Source organism: Tenrec ecaudatus, chromosome 6 (genome assembly GCF_050624435.1).
Source record: "Tenrec ecaudatus isolate mTenEca1 chromosome 6, mTenEca1.hap1, whole genome shotgun sequence".
Classification (NCBI taxonomy): domain Eukaryota; kingdom Metazoa; phylum Chordata; class Mammalia; order Afrosoricida; family Tenrecidae; genus Tenrec; species Tenrec ecaudatus.
The window spans coordinates 80,989,091-81,009,372 of NC_134535.1; the positions used below are offsets into that span (position 1 = coordinate 80,989,091).

Below are 20,282 nucleotides of genomic sequence, written 5' to 3' on the forward strand. Positions count from 1 at the left end.
CTCAGTTAATGGGGAGGGGGCAGGCAGAAAACATCTGCCTTTTGAAGAGATAAGCTATCAACAATTGTGGATCAGATGTGGTTGATGTGTGTCCTTTCCACGGCTGGAAGGGGCTCTCCTGAGAAGCATCTTAGGCTCAGGGGGACTATTTCAAAACTCAGTTTTCCTCACTACCCTCCCCCCTTCTCCCCTGAGCCAGGGCCACGTCGAAGCTACCACCCAGCTGGTATGCTCTTCTCCATCTCCAGCAGGGACAGAGCAATGGGGATCTGCACTCACATGCCACAGGGCCGGGCGGTCCAGGAACCCGGCCCATCTCCACCCTCCTCTTGCCTCCACAACAGCACCTTGCAGAAGGTCATCATGGACGTGGAGCAGCGAGGGCAGTTGGCCATCCAGGATTCCTGGGCCAGGTAGATGGAGCCCACGGAAGGCCTGCAGCTGGCCAAAGACAATCCAGCATGATGGCTGGCAAATGCCAAATGCCAGGTACTGATGGGTGGGCAGCTGGCCTGGGACATTGAGATGACCACCTAGTGCATGATAATTAAAACAGTTACTTTTGAAAGGAGCACACCCTGTGTCCCAAGAACATCTGACAGTCGTTTTGCATGTTTTGGCCTGTGATCATCCCTGCTCTTGCCGCTCTCTTATCCCGTTGGCCTCCTTGCCTCCGGGAGACTTTCTATTGTCACCCCCCTTCTTTCCTTTGGATGGGGCGAGATCAATATCTGCCCCTTCCATGGCTGCTCACGACCTTTGAAGACCCCAGTCCCTACTCGCCAAAGGAAGACGTAGAGCGTGGTTTTTGTGAACCATGCTATGTCCCTTGAACTTGATGTTGTCCTGGGACTGTGGGTCTGTGTCTTTGGGCTCAGCAACTCCTTCTATCTGGGTGTTTGCTTCTGTCTAAGGAGTTTTCATAACATTGCTCCTTTCAGGCCCCACCATGTTCACAGATACATTTGGAGCAGAAGCAATAAGTTATATTCCATATATACTGGGGTTTGGCTTATACAAGGGTCAGTGGTACCCCAGAGAGGTGTAACATCTCACTGCGCCCCCCCCCCACCAGGTAAAGGGACGAACGTCTGCTATCCTCACGGGTGGTTGCCGTTTCTCTGCTGTTCATTCAAAGCCCCGCTGACACTGCAGGGTCTTGAATGTTTGTTTCCTCACATCTAACCAATAAGAGCCGTCCTATGACGTGGATGGCTCCAATTCGCAGAAGCACCCGTAGTGATTCACTTACACCGGCAGCTGAACTGGTAAGGATGTGTCTGTGGCTGCGCTCTGTCTCTCCCCTCTGTGTTAATTCACATCCTGCATCCCCCGTCCACATGGACTCCCCCCAATCCTCCTGGCTAACACGTCACTGCGGGGTGGGGGTGGGCATTACCATGAAAGTTCTTTTTCAAAGTCTTATTTTTTTATCCTATTAGAAATGGCGACTCTTGAACCAAAACAAAACGCTGGTCATATGAGGCTGGTTTCAAAATGAAGGTTGTGTCAAGAGCAGAAGAGAGCAATAAGAGTATTGCAAGTAGGGAATTCTGTGTTGACGAAAAGCAAGTGAGGGAGTGGCGGAAAATGAAGGCTGACTTGGAACAGATTCCTAAAGCTAAAAAAGCTCGTCGTGGTTTAACGTCTTTTTATGGGGCTCTAGCGAGTGAATTGCATTAAATGGGTTATGGAGTGTCGTCAAAATGGTTACTGTGTAACACGCATGAGAATCCGCATACGTGCTCTACAAATGGCTGAGGATGACAAATATAAAGCACCAGGCATTGAAAAATTTGCTGCGTCAGCAGGATGGTGTACCCGCTTCATGAATAGGTTTGGCCTACTATGTTTGAGACAAAGAACAAAGATTTCCCAGAAATTGCCACAAGACCTTGAAGAAAAATTACCATATATCATTCCAGTCATTTATTATAAAGCAAAGAAGGATTTATAATTATGACCTGGCAGATATTGGGAATATGGATGAAACTGCCATGATTTTTGATCTTCCAAGGAACAGAACTGTGGTAAAACACTTTACAGTTGTTCTATCATGTTTGGCTAATGGAACTAAGCTGTGACCTGTAATTATTTTTAAAAGAAAGACCTTGCCTAAAAAGACCAATTTCCCACCAAGAATTACTGTGCATATACATGTTAAAGGCTGGATGGATGAAGACGGAACAAAAAAAATGGCTTGAAGAAATTTGGAACCGATGACCAGGAGCAGCCTTAAAGAAAAAGTCATCGTTACTTGTTTGGGATATGTTCAGAGCCCACCTATCGGATGACATTAAAAAAATTGGCAAAATCTAGTAAAGTTACTTTAGCCGTTATTCCAGGTGGGCTTACATCTGTATTTCAGCCTCTGGATGTATCTTTGAATAAGCCTTTTAAAGACCGTGTGCGAAGGATGTGACATGAATGGATGTCATCTGGTCAAGCCCGACTAACAAAAGTAGGAAATCTCATGAAGCCTGACATAGAGTTAATAGCAAAGTGGGTTCGAGATGCACGGGAAGACATTCCAGAAGACATGGTGCAACGTGCCTTCCAGAAATGTAGTATTAGTAATGCTATGGATGGCAGTGAAGACTGCGCTTTGTATGAAAATGACAGCAGTGATGGTGATGACGGCGATCTCAGTGAGGACAGCGTCTGTGATGACCTCACACCAGCCGAAGCTCTGCACTGGGATACAGATGATGATGAGGAATCCAGTTTTGAAGGATTCTTAACTCTACATTTTGGCTTGGTTGCTGATTGAGCTCAGGGAATAGTACTCGTAAGGTATCATTGTTGATACCTTATTGTTTTTGTTGAACCTAGTTTCCACTTACTGTGCTGGTTTACTAATGTTAAATGACTTGTCCAGGCTCCAGGAGGTCAGGAGTGGGTCTTGAAACCTCCTTTACAAGCTGCCCACTGTTCTTCGTGTGTGTCTGGCACTGAGGACCACTGTCTCTAGAATATAGTCCCATTGACTGTGGTAATGACTGTACAGCTTTCCTGGATAGGATTGAACTATTGAATAGTGTGATGTGTGGATTAAGTGCCAAGAAAACTGTGAAACAGACAAACAAACAAAATAAAATCCCCACTCAAGCAGAGTACAGAAAAGTCAATTGCATCCCGTTTCATCCGACACCTTTGGCTTCCGCCATTACCAACCCCCTTCCCCGTCCTTGGTTCTGCAGACCTGAGGGCTCTCTCACCGACACTTCCTCCCACCCACCGGGATTGCCTTTCCCTCTTTATTCCACTGCCTTTCTTCCAATGTCTACTCCTACTTAGCCTTCAATACTACCGCCTCTAAATTATTCTCCATAGACCCCTGGCTGAGTCTGTTTTTCCTTCTTCGCTTGCCTGTAGTGCAGTGCTGAGTCTGCTTCCATAACACTGATCAGCCCTGACTGTTAGGGAGTCATTCAGGCCTGTCACCCCCCACCAACACAACTGTGAGCTCCTTCGTGCTGTGGCCTGTGTCCAGCTCACTAGGCAGCCTGGTACCTGCTGCAGGAGGTGTATGACCCACCATGGCTGTGTGACTAAATGAATGGATAGATCTTTGGAGAGAAGGCTGAAAAGGGGGTGGTCTATTGCTGTATCCTTTGGAAGGAGGGAAAATGAGGGCTGGGTGTTCCCGCCTGGGTTCTGTGGTCATTGTGCTGGACCACCCCCCAGGGCCTGGCCCTTCCTCTCTGCAGAGCCAATGGGCAGGCTGGGACAGCATCTGCCTTTAGACTGCATCGGTCTCCAAACCTAGCTCAAGCTTCATGTTCTTGCCATTCTTATTTGGGGGCAGAGAAATGATTTTTGCTGTGAGTCACAAGAGAGTGTGTGTTTGTGTACAATTTGTTTGTGTACAATTTGTCTGCCTGTTGGGTCAGATATGCAAAAAAAAAAAACAGGAAATTCTCCATGAACATCAGATACTTTTATGAGCCGGAATGTAAACTTGTTTGGCCTTGTCAGGGAACCAAGAACTTCCCTGAGTTGGATGGGGCTGGATGCAGTGGAAGGCGGTGTGCATCCCCTCTACGGGCTTCTATATCGGAGGGGTGGGGGCTGCGTAGTAAGGCATTCTTATTTGACTTGTGGGCAATGGAGGGGCAGCGGTGTCCCAGGACTAGAGCACAGATGAGCACAAGGGGCCAGGCTGGTTCTACAAGGTATCATGGTAGGGCTGGGCCTTTTGCTGGCTCCTAAAGGGTTGGTTGGTTTGGGAATGGAGGCTGTAAGGGGAAAAAGGGCTTTAAGTCAAAAGAGTCTTCATGATCCACCTACGGAGAGGTAAGCAGTCAGAGGAGTCCACATAGCGCCCAGGACAGAGTGGGTGCTCGGCCGGCCGGTCAGATGAGTGGATGGGAGGGAGAGGGCACCTCCTCAGAGTCTGGGGAGGAAGCAAGCCTCACCAGGTGTGAACTGCTGAGCATCATGGAGGGCCATGGCTATAGGCTCTGATCCACTGCCCAATCAACTTGCAGAGTCAGGGCCTCAATCCTCACCTGGAAGCATCAAGAGGGTAGAGCACAACCAGCCAATAGCGTCCCGCAGGGGACCGCCTGTGGACAAACGTCAGGGCCAGTTTGTGTTTGCTCTCCCTCATCCACAATCTCTCCTTTCACTTCAGTGATTTTTTAAAAAACATTTTATTAGGGGCTCATGCAACTCTTATCACAATCCATACATATACATACATCAATTGTATAAAGCATGTCTGTACATTCTTTGCCCTAATCATTTTTTTCTTTTCTTTTGTTACATTTTATTAGGGGCTCATACAACTCTTATCACATTCCATACATATACATACATCAATTGTATAAAGCACATCCGTACAGTCTTTGCCCTAATCACTCTCAAAGCATTTGCTCTCCACTTAGCCCTCCGCATCAGGTCCTCTTTTCACTTCAGCGATTTTTAACCAGCTGCCAAGGATAAGCACAGAAAGCGCCCAGGCAACCACTGAGGCAGCCTTTTCTCTATTCAGCTCACTCCGCAGGGCAGACTCCAGATCAGGACAGGCCTGCGCTCGAAGCCTGATTCTCTACTTCAGATGAGGTGAACTTGGACACGTTATTTAACTTCTCTGAGCCTCAGTTTCCCTCCTCTGTGAAATCAGAGAAAAACCCCATTACAGGGCTGGGGAGAGGGCTGGATGGAGTCTGGCCTGTGAAGAGCTTGGCCACCTGGTGAGCGTCCCATCGCTTGTCGCTGCGACGGCAATCCCTCTGTGAACACAGTGCCTGTCCACAGAGTGCACGGCTGTACTTATTTCCCCAGGCCTCCCAACTGCTCTGCTGCACAGGCAGAGTTTAGGACCCCAACTGCTCTGGTTTAGAGCTGGTTAATTAGAGGCCAGAGAGACCTTGTGGCAAAAGGGTGAAAGTGCTCAGTTGGTGGTCGAAAGCCACCAGTGACTGTACAAGATGTGGCAGTCTACCTCTGCCTGGTCATTGACAGCCTGGTCAATCCTGTGGGGCGCTTCTCTCTGGCTTGCAGGGTCATGGTTAATGAGCATTAACCAGAAGGTCGTGGGTGGGAAATGGAGAACCAGAGGGATCTGGAGCCTGCCTTGCCTGGGGTGCTCTCTGCGACACGACTCTGCTGGCTTTCTGGGCTGGGTGGGGCTGGGGCCTCTCAGGAGAGGCTGCCTCATTCCAGAGACTCTCACCTGCGGACTGAGCTGTGCTCAGGGCTGCAGCTGCCAGGCCAGCAAGTTTCTTACTGGGCTCCAGAGGTCCTGAGGTGGGTCCCTCCTTGGTGGGAATTGGCTCCGCGCTCATCTGGTATCGGGGAACAGTTCCTGAATGGGCAGCACTATCCTCCTAGGAAACCAGAGCCGGGTCCCTCATCCCTCCATCCTCTGCCAAGACCCTCGCGGCCTGCTATGACCCGCTTTCTTCCCATCCTAACTTAGCTCTGCGTGATTTCCCGCCAGGAGGGTCTAGCTTTCTAGAAACCTCTTTCTCAGCATGGCTCAGCCCCAACCTGCTGTCACCTGTAGGAGCGCCCGTATCTGCGTGCCCGGTGTCCTGAGAGGTCAGGGGTGCCAGGAGGAAGAGACTTCCACTCCTCTTCCTTCCTGGTTCTCCAGCTAGAGTATAGACTTCCCAAGACAGAGAGGGTCTTGGTGCCAGGCCTGGGAGGCATTCACATGGCCGCCAAGCGGAAGCTTCACAGGGCAGTGCCTCTTTGGGGATGCCTGTGTCTTCACTCTCTCCTTTCCCCAGGAAAGGCCCATCTGGGCCAATCCCAGCGGCAGAGACCCCTGGCCAGCCTCACTCTGTGTCTCACCCTAAGAGGCATCTGAAGAGCGCAGTGGGGCTTTTATAGTCTGCAGGCGTGGGGGATTAGCAGCGGGGCTTGCCAGGAACAAGGGATTTGGGATGGGCCTTCTTTAGCGTCTCAAACTTCCACCCTTGGGAATTTGTTCTTGATGTTTGAAAAGTAATCTGACTTCTCAGCAAATTCAAACTAGGCCAGGCGATTGGCAGCTGTCATCTGGTGTAAACCTGTTAGTTGTTGGGTAGTGTTTCTCCTTAGTGGCAAGCATCGGAGGAAAGGTGGGAGCGGTCAGGTAGATAGCGTGGACACCTTGCTTCACTGACTCCCACGGTCCCTTTTCGTGAAGGCATAGACCATGATGCTTGGAGCCCAAAGTGTATATGGGCTTAGGAATTGGGATCAGTTCCACATGTAGGCCAAGAGAGCTGGAAACACAAGGAGTCCAGGACAGATAAACCCCGCAGGACCAATAATGAGAGTAACCATACCACGAGGGGAAGGGAAGGTGGGGTAGAAAGGGGAAGATGATCACAAGGATCTACATATAACCCCCTCCCTGGGGGACAGACAACAGAAAAGTGGATGAAGGGAGATGTTGGACAGTGTAAGACATGACAAAATAATAACAATTTATAAATTATCAAGGGTTCATGAGGGAGGGCATATGGGGAGGGAGGGGAAAAATGAGAAGCTGATGATACCAAGGACTCAAGTAGAAAGTATTCTGAGAATGATGATGGCAACAAATGTACACATGTGCTTGACACAGTGGATGTATAGATTGTGATAAGAGTTGTACGAGCCCAAAAATGATTTAATAAAGAAAAAAAACCACGATCTATAATTAACATGACATACAATTCCATGTTCAATCATATCAAGAAGGGCTGTGTGATCATTGTCATCATCAATGTTGTAGCTCCCCCTCCCCTCCTTTTACACACTGATGCTGATTCCTCCCCACCCCCTTCCCTCCATGTAATCCTCAATCCATTATTATCTGTGTATTTCCGCCAATCCCAGTTTTCCCATGCAGATAATCATATAAGGTGATGGCAGACATCAAGCCAGGACCCATCAACAATGGTGATTCAACACCGATGGAGACAACAGAAAGCAGAGACCATTAGACGTTTAGAATACATTCACATTGGGTCCATAGGAGATCCTATTATAAGACATTACATTCCAGTTTAAATACAGTTGCTGAAACCCCCTTTCCAATGCTCACCATTTGATTTCCGGGTTACTGTCGTTTCTAGCCAATGGGTATTAGGGGCTCCCTGGAGGCCAATAATATGATCCAAAGCTGGAAACGAAACAGTGCCAGTACCTACAGACCCAGACTACAGAAACTGTGGCTGACTGTGGCAGCTCAAAGAGCACAGACTGATGTGCTGTACTGAAACAAGCAGGGAGTCCTGCTGGTGTGGTGGTTGGGTTACCCACTGGGCTGCTAACCACAAGGTCAGCAGTTCGAAACCACCAGTTGCTCTGCAGGAGAAAGATGAGACTTTCTATTGTTGTAGAGTTAGAAGTCTGGAAACCCACAGTGGCTATGAGTCAGAGCTGACTCGATGGCAGTGAGTTCGTTTTTTATTCATAAAAGCCCACCCTCTCCCCAGTCACCAAGACACCCCCTCTCCAGGCCCGACTCTCCTCAGCCTCGTGATGTCAGCAGGGTGTGGGGCCTCAGATGGCATCGGGCCCAGGAGGTTTAGAGTTGTTTGCAAGCAACAGAACACTTTCTTTCAAAAACCCTTTTAATTGTGCGTTGAGTGGAGCTTTACAGAGCAGATAAGCAGCTTTGCACTCCAGCCACATTCTGTTTCATCCCATGCATTTCCATGCCCGCATCGTAGCATGGCTTATCCCACTTCCTCTCAGGGCTTCCTGTTTCCATTCCTTCTGATTTCCCAACCCTTCAATTTTGCTCTTGGGTAAATGCTAACTGGTCACACAGAGAGCGGTGGGACCCTCAAGGCTGTGGCCATGAGTTGCCCCTTCAGGTATAGAACTGAACTCACCCCTGGGCTCAGTTTTCAGCCAAACAATAGAGGAACAACAGCCCCAGCAGAGGATGCACACCTTCGAACGACTTCTTCCAAGAGATCAAAGAGGAGGGACAAAGATGGGGGTGGCAGCAACGGCGAGGCTAGAATAACGCTGCTGCATCCCCTCCCACCCAACCTCCTCCAACGGAACTATGAAACTTCAGGAGGGCCAAGTTTGAAAAACCAAGCTCAAGTCTAAAGCCCTGTTCAGAAGGGGAAACTGAGGGCAGTAAGCAGCGGGAAGACTCAGTTCGTGGGCACACCGGGAGAGGCCCTTGGTCCCTGTCTCACACACTGCGCCTTCATGTGGGGAGAGTTATGGACTCTTGAGCTCATAAACCAGCATGATGCTCCGGGCAGGAGGAAGGGCCCGAGGAAACGAGGGAGGCTCCTGGGGTTTGAAGGGAGCAAGGAGAGTGATAGAGGCTTCGTGGGGAAGACCCCTGTGGACAGGAAGTGTGTGCTTGCGGTTTGGGGACTATGAGTGTGTATATTCACATGTTTGGGAGACGGTATGGGATGTGTGTTTTTCCTCTCTGTTTCTCAGTGATTCTCTGTACCTGTGTGTAGAGAGTCTGGCAGCGTGAGGGAGACCTGAGTCAACGATAACCTTTATTACTCACACTCTCTCCCCCAGCTTTACTTGAGGGTCTCATATGAGTCTGCGTGCTTAAATTGGCCCTTCCCCCAGTTGACATCTCTGATGACCGAGCACTCCCGGAGAAGGCACAGCTGCGGGGCAGCCAGCGAGCCAGGGGGGATTGCCAAGGAAAGGAGGGGAGAGAAACGAAGAGAGGGCCTCTTGTGGGAGCTAGTACCTCAGTGACTTGGGAGTATCGCACTGGAAGGGGAGACTGGAGGGGAACACCCAAGAAGGGTGGGCTCCCTAGGGTCACAGTGGGCATCTTGGGCTTCGCGGCCATCAAGACTGGGTTCATCAAGGCTGTGACCACCAGGCTGGACTTGGCAGGCGAAGGGAAGGAGGAGGCAAATGTTCTAAGAGGAGTTAACTCTCAGCACACACCGCACTTCAATCGAGAACTTTCCTCATGCACGATCCTCTCGACCACTGTAGAAAGAGGGCACCGCTGTTCTTGAACTTCACTGGGAGGGACTCAAGCTTGGTAGGTGGTGTAGGTGATGCATCTCACGATGAGAGGGACAGGGCCCCCAACAATCGTGCCTTCAGGTTCTCCATTCGAGCTGGGAAGGGAAGAACGCAATGGCCCCACTGGTCTGGACCTGCTGCTCTACGGATTTATCCCTGGCTGGCTGGGTCTTCCTCCAGTTAGCCGTCTCCCGTGAACACGCCCCAGCCCAACCGCCCGCTCCTTCCACACTTCTTGGGATGCTCTTTTCTCAAGTCATTCCTCGTTCCCCTTCTTCCAGGGAGCCTTCCCAGGTCGACCCTTTTCTACCCCTTGCCAAAACTTTCCCTTCAAGGTCTTTCAGGCCCCGGTTCTGGTGCACTTGTAGTAGAGAGGTTCTGGTGCACTTGTAGTAGAGAGCTCAGTCCGGAGTCTCTCTTGTATGCGTGTGTCCTCTTCCCTGCGTGGCAGGATCTCAAAGGGAGCCGGCCTATGCTTCCTGGCCTCTGCACATCCCTTCTCCTTATCAGTCTCTCTCTGTCACAGACGGCCTCTCTCCCTTCTCTTTGCTGGAGGCCTGGCACTTCTGAGGGCTCCACACCCATCCCAGTGACCTACTAAGGCTGAGTGGATCAGTGGAGTGGCCACGGGGACACAGGAGAGGAGGCGAAATGCTGACCTGCCATTCCCATGATGGGAACATAAGTCTCCCAAGGATTAGGGGCTGTGTCCAGCCCTGAAGGATGGCCCCTCTCCCGACTTAAGCTTATTTCAGGTGAGTAACCCTGGGTAAACAAAGCAATTTGGAAATTTGGGGTGATTATCAAGGTGTGTTGTGAGTTTGGACTTGACCTCTTGCTGCCAGGCAAACCAAAGCTGATAATAACTCAATTAGTTGGCTGGCACCACACAGTCAGCCAGGCTCCTGGGCCCTATATAAAGGCCATCCCAGGCCCCAGACTCCAGAAGGTTCCTGAGAGTCCTCCAGCCTTCTGAATCCACCTTTCCTTTGGAATACCTTGCCGTCCACCATGAGTCGCCAGGCCAGCTACAGCCAACAGTCCTGCAGGTCTTCTAGCGTGGGTGGCCGCCGCCAGGGCTTCAGTGGCCACTCGGCTGTGGTGTCAGGCCAGAGCAGAATCAGCGGCACCAAGTCCTCATCCTGCTCCCGCTCAGGAGGAGGGGGCGGTGGATCTTCTGCCTGCGCCATGATGGGCGGCGGTTTAAGCAGTAGGAGTCTCCACAGCCTTGGTGGGACCAAGAGGATCTCCCAGAGTGTGGCTGGAGGCAGCGCTTGGGCTGGCGGGTTTGGGGGTGCCAGCGGGGGCTGCTTAGGAGGCAGTGGTTTTGGAGGTGGTGGAAGAGGGATGGGTGGAGGTTTTGGTGGAAGAGCCGGAGGCTTTGGAGGAGGAGCCAGGGGCTTTGGAGGAGGAGCCGGGGGCTTTGGAGGAGGAGCCGGGGGCTTTGGAGGAGGAGCCAGAGGCTTTGGAGGAGGAGTCGGAGGCTTTGGAGGAGGAGCTGGTGGCCCTGGTGGCTTTGGAGGCCCTGGTGGCTTTGGCGGCCCTGGTGGCTTTGGTGGCCCTGGTGGTGCAGGCGGCTTCCCTGGTGGAATTCATGAAGTGACCGTCAACCAGAGCCTCCTGCAGCCTCTCAATGTGGAGATTGACCCTCAGTTTGGACAAGTCAAGGCCCAGGAGCGAGAGCAGATCAAGACCCTCAACAACAAGTTTGCCTCCTTCATCGACAAGGTGAGCCCACCTCAGCCCAACTGGACAGAGACAATCTTATGTACTTGGACTGTCCTCATTTCCCATGTTCCTTAGGAGTCTGAGGAAGGGACGGGGGCTCATCCTAGACCTCAAGCCCACTGTGGCACACCAACAGGAGGTAGACCTGTACAACCAACCCCCAACCCATTGCACTGCCATTGGGTAGCATCTGACGCATGCCAAACTGACAGATGGCTTCTGAGGGTGTAACTCTTTACTATGGGAGCCAGTAGCCTCATCTCTCGTCTGAGGAGAAGTTGATGGGTTTGAATCGCTGACCTTGTGGTTAGCAGCCCAGTGCTTACCTGGAAGCGCCACACAGCCGATGATCCAGATAGCCCAGCCCTTTGGTGGGAGGAGTGTGCCTGCCCACTGACCACAGAGGCTAATCAATGCAATTATTGGTTGGCACTCTGACGTCCCCTCACTGTGTCTCCTGGAATGTGCCCTCAGAGTCCCTGCTCTGCCGCAGAGTGATCACGAGCTGCTCACCCATTGAAAGGGAGGCCAACTCTCTCCCCAAACTGGGATTTGTGCTGAGAGATGAGTTAATCTACCATCAGTCTACAGAGAAGGGAGCAAAGCGGGTTTCTTTTTGTTGGGGGGGGGTAGTGGGGTGGGTGGGTCTCACAGGGAGATTTCAGTTGCGGTGCTGCAGCTGTTAAGGCAGACAAGATGTTGAATAGGGACTTTGGTCCTTGATATGCCCTGCCATGATACCAGTCATGTTGACTCTATGGGGCCTAGGCTTGTTTAACTGTGGAGAATTACCCTTGGGGGTAATGTGTGGTGAGCCGGTGGTGCAGTGGTTACGAGTTGGACTGGGATCCGTATGGTCAGCAGGTCAAAGCCACCAGCAGCTCCTTGGGAGAAAGACTGGGCTTTCGACTCTCGTAAATAGTTACAGTCTCAGCAACCCGCAGGGGGTACTATGAGTTAGCATGGACTCGCTGGCAGGGATCTTGGTTTTGTCTTTGTATTTTCAGGGTGATATTAGGCTTTAAAGAGAGACTTTGTAGAGACCCTTTGAACGGCTCTGTCATCATAGACATAAGTGTCCTGGGACAAGCCGAAGGGGTGCGGGTGGGGGAAGTTGGCCGTCACAGAGAAAAGTATGCCTGTTTCATACATGAAGCTCTTGAAAGTCACGTGACCTTTGAGGGTTGGGGGTGGTGGTGGTGCTACCTGGTTTTCAGCAGACACCTGGGTGTCTGAAGAAGTTCATCCACAGAAGGGCAGATGATGCTTCTCCACAGGTGGGGCCTAGCTGCCCAAGGCCTTCTCGGGAGCAGCTCTTTGCTTCCCCAAGGGAAATTCCAAGCGTCTGTGACTCTGGCCCTTTAGCACAAGGCCCAACCAGGCTCGGGCTCTGCAAATGCTACTTGAATTACTTCTTTACAGCTTTCCAGGTTCGGTTTTCAACTTGTGTGCAGAAACGGTACACAGAAACTTGTTCAGGACGTGTGTGCCAGTGGCTCTGTTTAAATGCTGGGCTCAGGGTCTGGGTTTGGCAGAGAAGGGCCAGCCCTGGGTGCATCTGGGACCTTTGGCTTAGGCAAAGGACTGCCCTTTCTCCATGTTTTCCTTTATTTCCCCAAGTGCACATAGTCAGGGCTGTCAGTCTTCTGGAGGACTGCCTCTGCTGTGCAAGGCTGGAATCGCCCGCAATTTGCTGAGCAGCGTGTGATTCACGAGTGAATGAATGCATGCGTACTGTAGTGGTGACCTTGGTCACGGCAGGGCCATATGTCCTCTTATATACAAAATACGAGGGGGCTTCAAAGAGTTCATGGAAACATTCCGTGATCTTTTAATTCCAGTTTCTTAAGAACTTTTTGAAATCCCCCCCACACCTTGGTAGGACCAGACCTCCCTCACGTGACCCCACCCCTGGCATTGGCATTGAAGCATGGCCACATTAAGACTGCAGTCCTGCAGCAGGGGCATGGTGGGCACCCGCAAGCCCTGGGCTGGGAGCTGGCACCGGCAAACTCCTTGGGTCCCTTTTCTTGTTGGGCTGCAGGTGCGGTTCCTGGAGCAGCAGAACAAGGTCCTGGAGACCAAGTGGAGCCTCCTGCAGGACCAGGGCTCCAGTTCCAACACCAGCCACAACAACCTGGAGCCCTTTTTTGAGAATTACATCAGCAGCCTCAGGGCCTTCCTGAACGGGCTGCTCGGTGAGAAGAGCAAGCTGGAGGGGGAGCTGAGGAGCATGGAGGATCTGGTCGAGGACTTCAAGAAGAAGTGCGTGTTGCTCAGTGGCTCGGTGGGGTGGGCTGGGGCTGGTGTGGCAGGGGGCAGATGGCTGAAGACCTGGTTAAGGTTCCAAGAGGCGTGGGCTCCAAAGCCGTGTTCTACTTGGTTATGGGCTTATTGGGATTCTCTTCCATGCTCGTTGACCTCCAATATCCCAGTCTTCAAATGAGTGGCTAAGGACTTGTTTGGGGGCAGGCGCACTTTTGGGGAACTGGGATTTAATGAAAACACACACACACACACACACACACACACACACACACACACGAGGACCTCAGTGGTGCAAATGGCTAATGATGTACTCAGCTGCTAGCTGAAAGAGGGGGAGGTTTGAGTGCCCCTGGAATTGCCTCAGGAGGAAGACCTGAGAATCTGCTTCTAGAAGATCAGCCATGGATATCCCTAGGGGGCACAGTGCTATTTTGATACCCACTGGTCATCATGAGCCAAAATGGACTCAATTACATGTAAATATAATTTGGAGGGTTCCCAACCCCCCTGAGACTCCTTTATGAGCTTTATAGACCCAACTTTAGAGGACTCACCCTCCCTGTTTTTGTTTTGTTTCCCCTGCCAACAGCTTGCAAACAGGAAGTAACTTGCTGTGTGCTTACAACTACAGGCTCTGGAGTCCAAGTTCCTTGATTAAGACCCGTTCTGCCACGTACCTTCTCTGTGCCTCAGTCTTCTCATCTATAAAATGGAGCTATTGATAGCAGTTATGGGGCTGAATGAGTTCGTACAAGTATACCTCATGGAGCAGAACTTGGCCCATCCCCTGCCACTCATTCTTGGTTTTCATTCACCAGCAAGTATCTACAAGAGCCCACAGCATGGCTGTATTTACTGTCCACAGGGTCAGCGCCAGGCACTTGCCCCCAAAGCTCCGCGAAGTTCAGCCATCTCCTTCTGATTAGATAAACAGTTATTAAGAACTCCACTTTCTCCAGGAAGCCTCCCAAGATTACACCAAAGAGAATCCTAACCAGTGGGGGCTTCTCCTCTAGGGTCCAATTACCACCACCATCATAGTCCCAAATCCCCAAATCAAAACCAGCCCTATTGATAGCATGTCAGAGCCCCCTTCTACGACAGAGTAGAACTCTCCCATAGGGCTTTGTAAAGATGCACACTGCCATGTGTTTTTCCTATGGAGAAGCTGGTGGGTTTGAACCACCAACCTTTTGGTGTTGGCAGCTGGGAACTTTAACCACTGTGCTACTAAGACTTCTTCACCATAGCCAATGCTCAGTATATATATATTATATATACTGAATGAACTGGGTCCAACAGAAACCCATAAAGCTGCAGACCAGGCTTTACTATGACACAGACCCAAGCTCCACTGGCAGGACAAGGAGCCCCCAGTCCAAGTTCCTTATGGGAAGCGGTTCTTATCTCACAGGTATGAAGAGGAGATCAACAAGCGCACGGCGGCAGAGAATGACTTCGTGGTCCTGAAGAAGGTGAGGGGTCCTCTCCCTTAGTTCCTGCCACTGAGCAGGCAGGCAGATTGGTGCCTAGCAGCTGATGGAGCTCACCAGCTAGTCCTGTTCATTGGAGAGCCTTCTTCAGAGATTGCGTGAAGGCCCGGAGCAGGGAGAGCCAGTTAGCAGAGCCATGGGCAGGATCTGTGCGTGGCTCAGGCAAGTGGGCTCCATGAGCCCCATTAGGTCTTGAATTGTGATGGGGACATGGATAAAGAGATGATTTTTTTCCTTCAGGAAAGCCTGCTCATGAACTTTCAAGAGAACCTTAGTGTGCGGTAGAGTGCGTGTCAGCAAACTGAAGGTTCTCCCTGAGGCTCTCCGCACAAGACCTTTCCACCCTGTCTCCATGTCATGGTCCCAGCCCAGCCGGCATCCTCCCTCTCAGACTCATGATGTCTCTTTGCTCTTCCCTGCCGTGTGTTCTTGGTCCAGCTGGTCTGCTGACCAACCCACACATCTGGCTTGGGAGTGTTGTTAGGATGTGTCTGCTTGACTTTGGTTCAAGGTCTCCTTTCCCCTGAGCGGGAGCTCCCAGGCTGCAGGTTTTGTGGCCCCTTCCTCCATTCCTAGACCAGCATGGAGTCCACTGCAGGAGGGAGGTGAAGGAGCATGGCGGGGACACAGGAGACAGTGGCTGCATTCTCTTCCAGGATGTTGATGCCACTTACATGACCAAGGTAGAACTGGAGGCCAAGGTGGAGAGCCTGACAGATGAGATCAAATTCCTACAGGCCCTCTACAACGCCGTAAGTATGCTCGCCATCACCCCACCTGCGGGGCCCCTGCTCCAGGAGGAGAGGACTCAGCAGCAGAGGCTCACCCGCAGGAGGGTGGGTTCTGCTGGTCCTCCTGGTGAAAAAGAGACCCTCACCCACCTGGATGGGTAGTTCTCTACTCAGGCAATTTACATCTCGGCCTCACTACCTTTAGTGTGCCAAGTGGCCATTGATGCATTTCTGCCTCAGTCAGTCTGAAGCCCTCCCTCCTGAGCTGGTGGCCCGCTGTCCTCTGGACATCCTGCCCCCCCCCCCCCCCGTGGGCCTGCTCAGGAGTGAGCGGGTCTGCCTGGCTCTGCAGGAGCTGTCCCAGATGCAGTCAGACACCAGCGACACGTCCGTGGTGCTGTCCATGGACAACAACCGCTGCCTGGACCTGAACAGCATCATCGCTGAGGTCAAGGCCCAGTACGAGGACATCGCTCAAAGGAGCAAGGCCGAGGCAGCAGCCCTGTATCAGTCCAAGGTGAGTGACGGGGTGAGGCAGCCACAGAGATTCTCACTCCCCCAGTGGCCTACCTAGAAGGGCATACAGGCAGATGCTTGCCTTTCCAGTTGGTCATCCGAAGCGTTGGGGTGAGGTGGTCCGTTAGGCCTCGCCCCCCTGCTCCCTCTCTGAAGGTGTGCTTCTTTCCTGGACCAGCTGGGTGAGCTGGAGAGCACGGCCGGCAGGCACGGCGACGACCTCAAGAGCACCAAGAGCGAGATCATGGAGCTCAACAGGATGATCCAGAGGCTGCGGGCCGAGATCGAGAGCGTCAAGAAGCAGGTGGGAGGGAGGAGGGAATGGCCATGAGGAGACCGTGGGCTCTGCTCGTACCTCCAAGCTCAGGGCTTTCTGCACGTGTTCACGGCCAACTCATGACCCCGCTCCTACTCGCTCAGAAGTTTCCCAGGGCGGTTCAGGGTGGGCGCTGACCACGGACTGGTATATGGCCCAGGTCCTGTCTCCCCGCAACAGGAAGGTTATTGCGCGCAGGAGGGTGCAGGCATGATGCGGGACGAGGCTGCGGGAAGAAGTCCACTGGGTGGAGGCTGGATTGGGAGAACAGTCAAGGCAGCCCCTATTTGGTGGGCTGATGAAGGCCTGGGTTTCTCTGGAAGTTCAGGAGGAGGTATGGGTTTAGAAGATGTTCGGCCAACTCGCCACAAAAAAAGATGGCCCTGAGTTGGGCCAGGTCTTTGCATCAGGTGTTGCTAATTTCCCCTCATGGTGCCCCACAGCCGGATGTTGAACCATTTCCTTCCTGTTTGACACCCCCTGCTGAGGATTTGGCTATACTGATTCAAAATCAACAGTTTTAAACAAAGGGATCAGAGGAATGACCCTGGGGGGATCTTGTTCAAAGGAGGAGCCTGGTTCAGTGTATTTGGGGTGGAAATGCAACTTCTCACCAGGGTGTGAAGCAGGTGAACCTAATGGTGGCTGGAAGCCCTGGCAGGACCTGGATGCAAGAGCAGGCTCTGCTTCACATCAGCTCTCTGTCTTGTGACCTCTCTGAGCCTGCTCCCTCCCAGGTGCCCAGTGCAAGGCAGTGCACCCACAACTACCAAGCCCACAGAGCAGGCCTTCAGCGGTGGCTACCCAGATCTCAATGGGACTCCCATTCCCCCATGCCCAGAATGCCAATCTGCAGACAGCCATCGCCGATGCTGAGCAGCGTGGGGAGAATGCGCTCAAGGACGCCAATGCCAAGCTCCAGGACCTGCAGGACGCCCTGCAGAAGGCCAAGGAGGAGCTGGCCCGGCTGCTGCTTGACTACCAGGAGCTGCTGAACGTCAAGCTGTCCCTGGACGTGGAGATCGCCACCTACAGGAAGCTGCTGGAGGGCGAGGAGTGCAGGTAAGCACAAGCCCACCTGGCCCTCAGAGGCTTGGAGACTTTCCTGCCTAAGCCTGCCTCCAGGCATGGTGTATGTATCCACGTTAGAGGTGTGTGTGTGTGTGTGTGTGTGTGTGTGCGTGCGCACTCCTCCTGTTTTGGCTGGAAGATGTTGCCAGACCTTCAAGGGCGCTGTGCCATACTGTGCCAGGGCCCGGTCTGTGGAACACCAGCTGAGCCGCGAGCTGCGTCCGCCAAAGGAGGCCGCAGAGGCGTCAGGATCATTTGTAGGCTACTTAAATTGCTCATGGTTTTCGAAGAGGAGATTCCTAAAGGAATTTGGTCCTCAGGCGCGACCAAATGATACTGGTCGCACCAAGAAGGTCTGAGAACTAGGGAGTGGGTGGGAAGGGCCAGGCGACCATCACTCCCTGGGAGCTTGCCAAAGAGAGATGTACCCCACCGCTCGGAGCACCTTTCCAAGGGATTTCTTGTTCACGCATGAATGGGGGTGGGGTGGGGTGGTAGGTTGAGAGGATGAAGGCTTTACATGTGAGGAAGGCGCTTTTGGGGGGAGCCCAAGGGCTTGAGGGCACCCGTGTTTGGTCTTCCCCAACAGGATGTCTGGGGAGTGCCAGAGTGCAGTCAGCATTGGTGAGCACGGGGCTGTCTTGGTGTTGGGCTCTGGCTTGGAATCGCATCCCATCTGCAGGCTGGGGCATGCTATTGGGGAGGTGGGGGGTGGAGTAGGAGCAACTCAGGCTCTGGGTACCAGAGGAGCCTAGCTGGCATCTCTCTCGGAGGTCTGCCCTCCCCATCCTTGACAGACCCTCAGAGCCACCCTCCTTGTGGCAGCACGCTGGGCAGACTGGGCTGGAGGGGCAAGCGGGCACCTGGGAGCCTTCCCTCACCCGCACTTCCCTTGCAGAAATGGTCAGCAACTACAGTGGTGGCAGAGGCGGCAGCAGCGGCTCCGGCTCCGGTGGCCTGGGCGGCGGCCTGGGCGGCAGCACCGGAGGCCGTGGAGGCGGCAGGGGAGGCTCCTTCGGAGGGGGCAGCGGGGGTCTGGGCGGCTCGGGGCGCAGCGGCGGGGGCAGCCGCGGCGGCCTGGGCTCCTGCGGGAGCTCCGCGGTGCGCGGGGGCTCTGGGGGCTCCGGGGGCTCCTGCGCCGTCAGCGGCAGCGGCAGCGGCAGCGGAGGCAGCTCTGTGCGTGTCTCCCAGAGCTGCTCTCAGAGCCAGAGCCAGAGCCAGAGTCAGCGGTCCCACCACAGATTCTGAGCCCGTCCGACCCGCCTGGTCCCCACCGTCCCCCTGCACACCCCAGCTCTGCGTCCTGCCCCGCTCCGCTGCCAACTCGCCCTCAGCGGCGTCTTGGGGCCTGCTTCCCTGAGCCCCCACCCCACCCCACTCCACCCCCCACTTCTCAGGGTGGCATTGTCGAGAAGGAAGGGTGCTGTGAACATCTACACCCTGAGGCCAGGCCATGGGGCGGGGCCAGAGGTGGGTCCTGCCATTGCTCCTGCCCCACAGGTGGCCCCAGCCTCGTCCCACTTCCTTATGGGAAAATCTTCTCTCCACCCTGGTCGCCAGGGGCTGCCCTGGCCCCCACTTCACCCTGGCGCTTGATTTCCTGCGATTTCTGGGGTCCTTCTTGGCTCCAAGAAAGGTCTCTCTCTATCTCATCTGTATCTTCAATAAACGGCATATGTTTCAGACATCTGGCTCTGTTTTTCATTCTGGGCTTCCCCAGCTCTCCCAGGCAGGAGGTGGGGCCTCCCAACCACACCCTGAGCTCTGAGGGAGAAGATGGGGTGGGTGGCGGCTGGGGGAGACCTCTCCAGAGCTCTCTCAGACTGGTAGGGGGACTGGACATGCAGGATGAGAGAGCAACGTTCATAATCAGGTTTTTGATTCCCAATGGACCCCTGGTGGCCCAGTGGTTACAGCACCTGGCTGCTAACTCACAGCCAGAGGTGGAAACCCATGTGGTAAGCCGGCTTGCAGAAAGATGTTCGGCCTTAGAGAAACCTACCTGGCAGTTCTACTCTTTCCTATAGGGTGGCTAGGGGTCAGAATGGGCTCCCGGCAGTAGTGTTCGAATGCACACAGATTCCACCACGTTAGAAAAATGTGTGGATTAAGATGTTCCGGCTTTTCCTCAATTCCCAATGTGCCTGATCACAATCCCCTGGATTGCTGGTAGCCACGCACCTCATAAGCCAGGTAAACATCCACATTTTGGGGTGGCACGAAAGCATACTTCCTGAGGGTTATAGCACGGTGAGGGCAGGACCTTGAAATAGCCAGAGTTCCAGTAGCTACAAATAATGTTCTTGAGCTTGACAAATGCCCCACCCCAAAGTGTCCAGCCTCTCCACCACCACCCCCGACACACACACACACACACACACACACACACACACACACACACACACATACACACAAAATCAAGGTAGGGACAGAAGTATGCTATCTGTCCTCCAGTCCTTTGGGAACGCTTCACTTGGCCCCTCCTAGTGCGACTCGAGGAGGTATGGATAATCTGAGCGTGCCCAAGACAAAGCAGAGACAAGGCAACTCTACCAAACGGAATCACACTCTTCAGAAACCAGTCATTCCTGAAAACACGCAGGGCAAGCCAGCAAAGCGTTGCTACAAAACCATAGGAACTTTCATTAGACACTCGGATGGAGCTATTGTTTCCGGGCATCGTGACGCATCCTCCATCTAGGT

The 20,282-nt window shown here is 53.1% G+C and overlaps 1 protein-coding gene across 1 annotated transcript; it reads left to right on the top strand.

Moving 5' to 3' along the window:
• Positions 1-10,647: 10,647 nt before the first annotated feature.
• LOC142451495 (keratin, type II cytoskeletal 3-like) lies at positions 10,648-18,827 on the top strand. The gene is made up of 10 exons (XM_075553286.1): positions 10,648-10,966; positions 11,030-11,184; positions 13,229-13,449; positions 14,867-14,927; positions 15,602-15,697; positions 16,029-16,193; positions 16,371-16,496; positions 17,350-17,570; positions 18,169-18,203; positions 18,478-18,827. Exons 1-10 carry the CDS (start codon positions 10,648-10,650, stop codon positions 18,825-18,827), a joined length of 1,749 nt encoding a protein of 582 aa, XP_075409401.1.
• Positions 18,828-20,282: the final 1,455 nt, after the last annotated feature.